General features: G+C 32.2%; 1 protein-coding gene across 1 annotated transcript in view; it reads left to right on the top strand.

The window, feature by feature from the left end:
• LOC105566439 overlaps nt 1-819 on the top strand; it is a 9,063-nt gene extending 8,244 nt beyond the window's left edge. The window contains exon 5 of the mRNA XM_012020442.1: nt 123-819. Within this exon, the coding sequence (XP_011875832.1) occupies nt 123-819 (697 nt within the window). The remainder of the gene's footprint in view (nt 1-122) is intronic.
• Nucleotides 820-3,037: the final 2,218 nt, after the last annotated feature.

Here is a 3,037-nt window from a genome sequence, read left to right as displayed (position 1 = left end):
AATAGTAGTAGTCCAAGAGAGAATATTAAAAATCATAGTGTCGAAGCAATTGCTAGTTTAAGTAATAGTATAAAAAATGATAAGGCTATAGTATCTTCACACTTCGAACTATCTTTCAAAAGTTCTTTTGATGATGGAAATCTAGCGAATTATGCTGATACTTCGAATATTAAAGAACAAATTGTATGTATGGAAAATGAAGAACAAAACGTTTATGAAACGAAGAAAAAATATAGACGTTCAGATACGTCATTTAGAAAATTAATTAGCAATTTTGATGAACCAGAGAAACCTTCTTTGGTTGTCGAAAAACAATTTATCTGCAGCAAACAATGCATTCCAAATATCGATGAAGAATTGACAACGCAGAAAAGCGATCTTTTAAATGCTGATGCATCTTATAAGCATTTTGTTAGGGATATTAAATGTCCAGGATGGTTTGACGATATCGTAAACGTAGAGAAACAAATTGACCATAATGGTACAAGGAATAACGTTAGAAAAGGTAGAGATTTTTCAAACGGTAGTACATCATGTGAAAATGTAGTTAATGACATTGTCGCTCTAGATCATTTGAAACAATATGGTGTCTTAACTGAAGAACAAGTTTATGATAATAAGAAGGTAGAGGATAGGAAGCAGATTTGCAATTCTTCAAACAGTAATACATCTTATACAAATTTCGTCAACGATATTGTTAATCTCGATTCGAGACAGTATGATGATGATTTAATTCCCGAAGATCAAATTATTTACGAAAATATAATAAATACCGATGATATAACAAGTGGGGAAACCACTAGAGATTGTTTCGTTTAGCAAATGGGTTGTTCTTAAGAGAAATAGTCACGTACGCGAAGCGCGCGCTTGTGTTGTCTTATTGTTAGTATTTAAAAATTATAATTATTACCCCATACATACAATCAACTTTCATCACTCATGTTTCGAAATGTACCTCATGTTTTAAATATGCCCCGATAGAAAAATTTCTCAAATATTGTGTAATAATTGTATCATCCAAAAGGAGAAAATTTCACAATGATTGCATTAAGGTGACTCGCCAAAACGCAGCTGTTTTGCCAGCATACTATCTAGAAATACATTGTGCAAGTATTTATCAATATTTGATGAAACGTCTCTACTTCCGCATGTGTTGTTCGAAATATGTACGCATAATTCTAGCATTCCAAGTTTCATCCAGATTTCGTCACATAATTCTCTAAATATTTTCCTATCGGGGTACCTAATTTAAAAAGGATTATATAGATTATAGACAATAAATCAGCAGAGTTTATAATACTCGTAGATTTTTATTTTAGCGTTGTCACCATTTCAAACGGATATGCAACATTTGTGGTAGATAACAAGAGTGGTGACTGCTCCGAAAAAAAATAAGGGATCGATGAAGGAAGGCCAATGAGAGCCAATAAAACACGGAACACAGTGCGTGGTTTAAGTTTAAATGTGGAAAATATATTCTTTTGTACAAACGTTACGAGCCATGTTCGGGACTTATTCAGTGATCTGATAAAGAGAATATTGTAATGAGCGTGAAACAGAAATTATCGTGGAATCAGCGTAATCGACACGATAAAATTAAATTCAAGGAATTTAAACAACGCACTGTATTCCGCGCTTTATTGGCTCGCATTTGCGGTAGAATTGTCATAATCATTTCCTATTGCGTCACGGCTATTGCTAATGTCATTATGTAAAAAAGATGTACAAAAAGTCAAGTATGCACGTAGAAAGAATAAATATATAACTTTGTATATAATAAACAATATTTCGATTTAAAAAAATACTCAAATCTACCTTCTCTACAAATGGAATGATATAAAAAAAATGCACCAATTATAAAAATCGTCTTAAAATGTTATATCCAATGATTATAGAATATTATAGAATACGATTTTATATAATGAAAGTTTTGAGTGTATTGTTTTACGTACCAATATTAGAGGTACATTACTAAAACATAAACCCTACTTGCGACAAGCAACGCCCGAATGCGAACATGTGATGAGATGCATTACGGAATTTTATAATAGCAATTCAAGCGCATTCCAGATGTTACTACTGCTAGTCGCCGATTTATTGAATATTGATATGCCACGTCTGCAGAAAACGCTTTCTTATTCTGAACGGTTTTATCTTATTCTTCAACGGTGAGTACCACAAGCCAGATAAATACATCCTATGATATCCATCAGATTAGAAGTTAAGAAACTGTATTGTTATTAACAAATTTTACGTTTAAACTATTAATTGTAATATTTCTTGAAAATAATCAAAGATTAAGTATTTCCTCAATTTCATTTGTTGACCGTTCTGACGTGATTCAAAGAAATGAATCATTTATTAGCAAAATTTAATATGACGGCGACGAAAAATATAGTTTTCTAATCGTAATCGCGTATAGATTCAAATATGTGAAAAATAATATGCCGGTGAAGTTGGCATATCATTTCCCAGCAGATCAAAAATAAAATGGAGTTCTTATCGCATGCAGTCGAGTTCTGTAGTTCTTGATACTTTTTAATAATAGTTCTGTTGATTTAAACAAAAAAACAGTCGATAGAAAAAAAAGATGTATTTATCAGAACACTAAGACGCAGACGGATTTTCGATAGTTCTACGAGTTGTAAACTATTTCTCGTGTAGTTCTGAACACATTTATTCATTTTTCAAAGAATTTTAGGCAGTGGCAAGTCTCCGTGACTTTTAATAAATGCATAATCCCCGAAAAATCCATTTCTAAGCAGTAACGGTACAAAGTACAAAGTAAGGGAAACATGCCACTGTCTAAAACTCTTTTGAAAATGAATAAATATATTCAAAACAATACGAAAAATATTTTAGAAGGACCGGAACTCCGACTTTCCGATCAGCAGAGCACACTTATCTGCTTAGAAATGGATTTTTCGGGGATTATGAATTTTTAAAAAGCAACGGAGACTTGCCACTGCCTAGAACTCTTCGGAAAATGAATGTATATATTCAGAGCTCTAAGAGAAATATTTTAGAAGGACCGGAA

This window comes from Vollenhovia emeryi, unplaced genomic scaffold, assembly GCF_000949405.1.
Source record: "Vollenhovia emeryi isolate VEMERY1.0 unplaced genomic scaffold, V.emery_V1.0 DF939145.1, whole genome shotgun sequence".
Classification (NCBI taxonomy): domain Eukaryota; kingdom Metazoa; phylum Arthropoda; class Insecta; order Hymenoptera; family Formicidae; genus Vollenhovia; species Vollenhovia emeryi.
The sequence above is the reverse complement of the archived record's forward strand: the minus strand, read 5'-3'. Positions and strand labels throughout refer to the sequence as shown.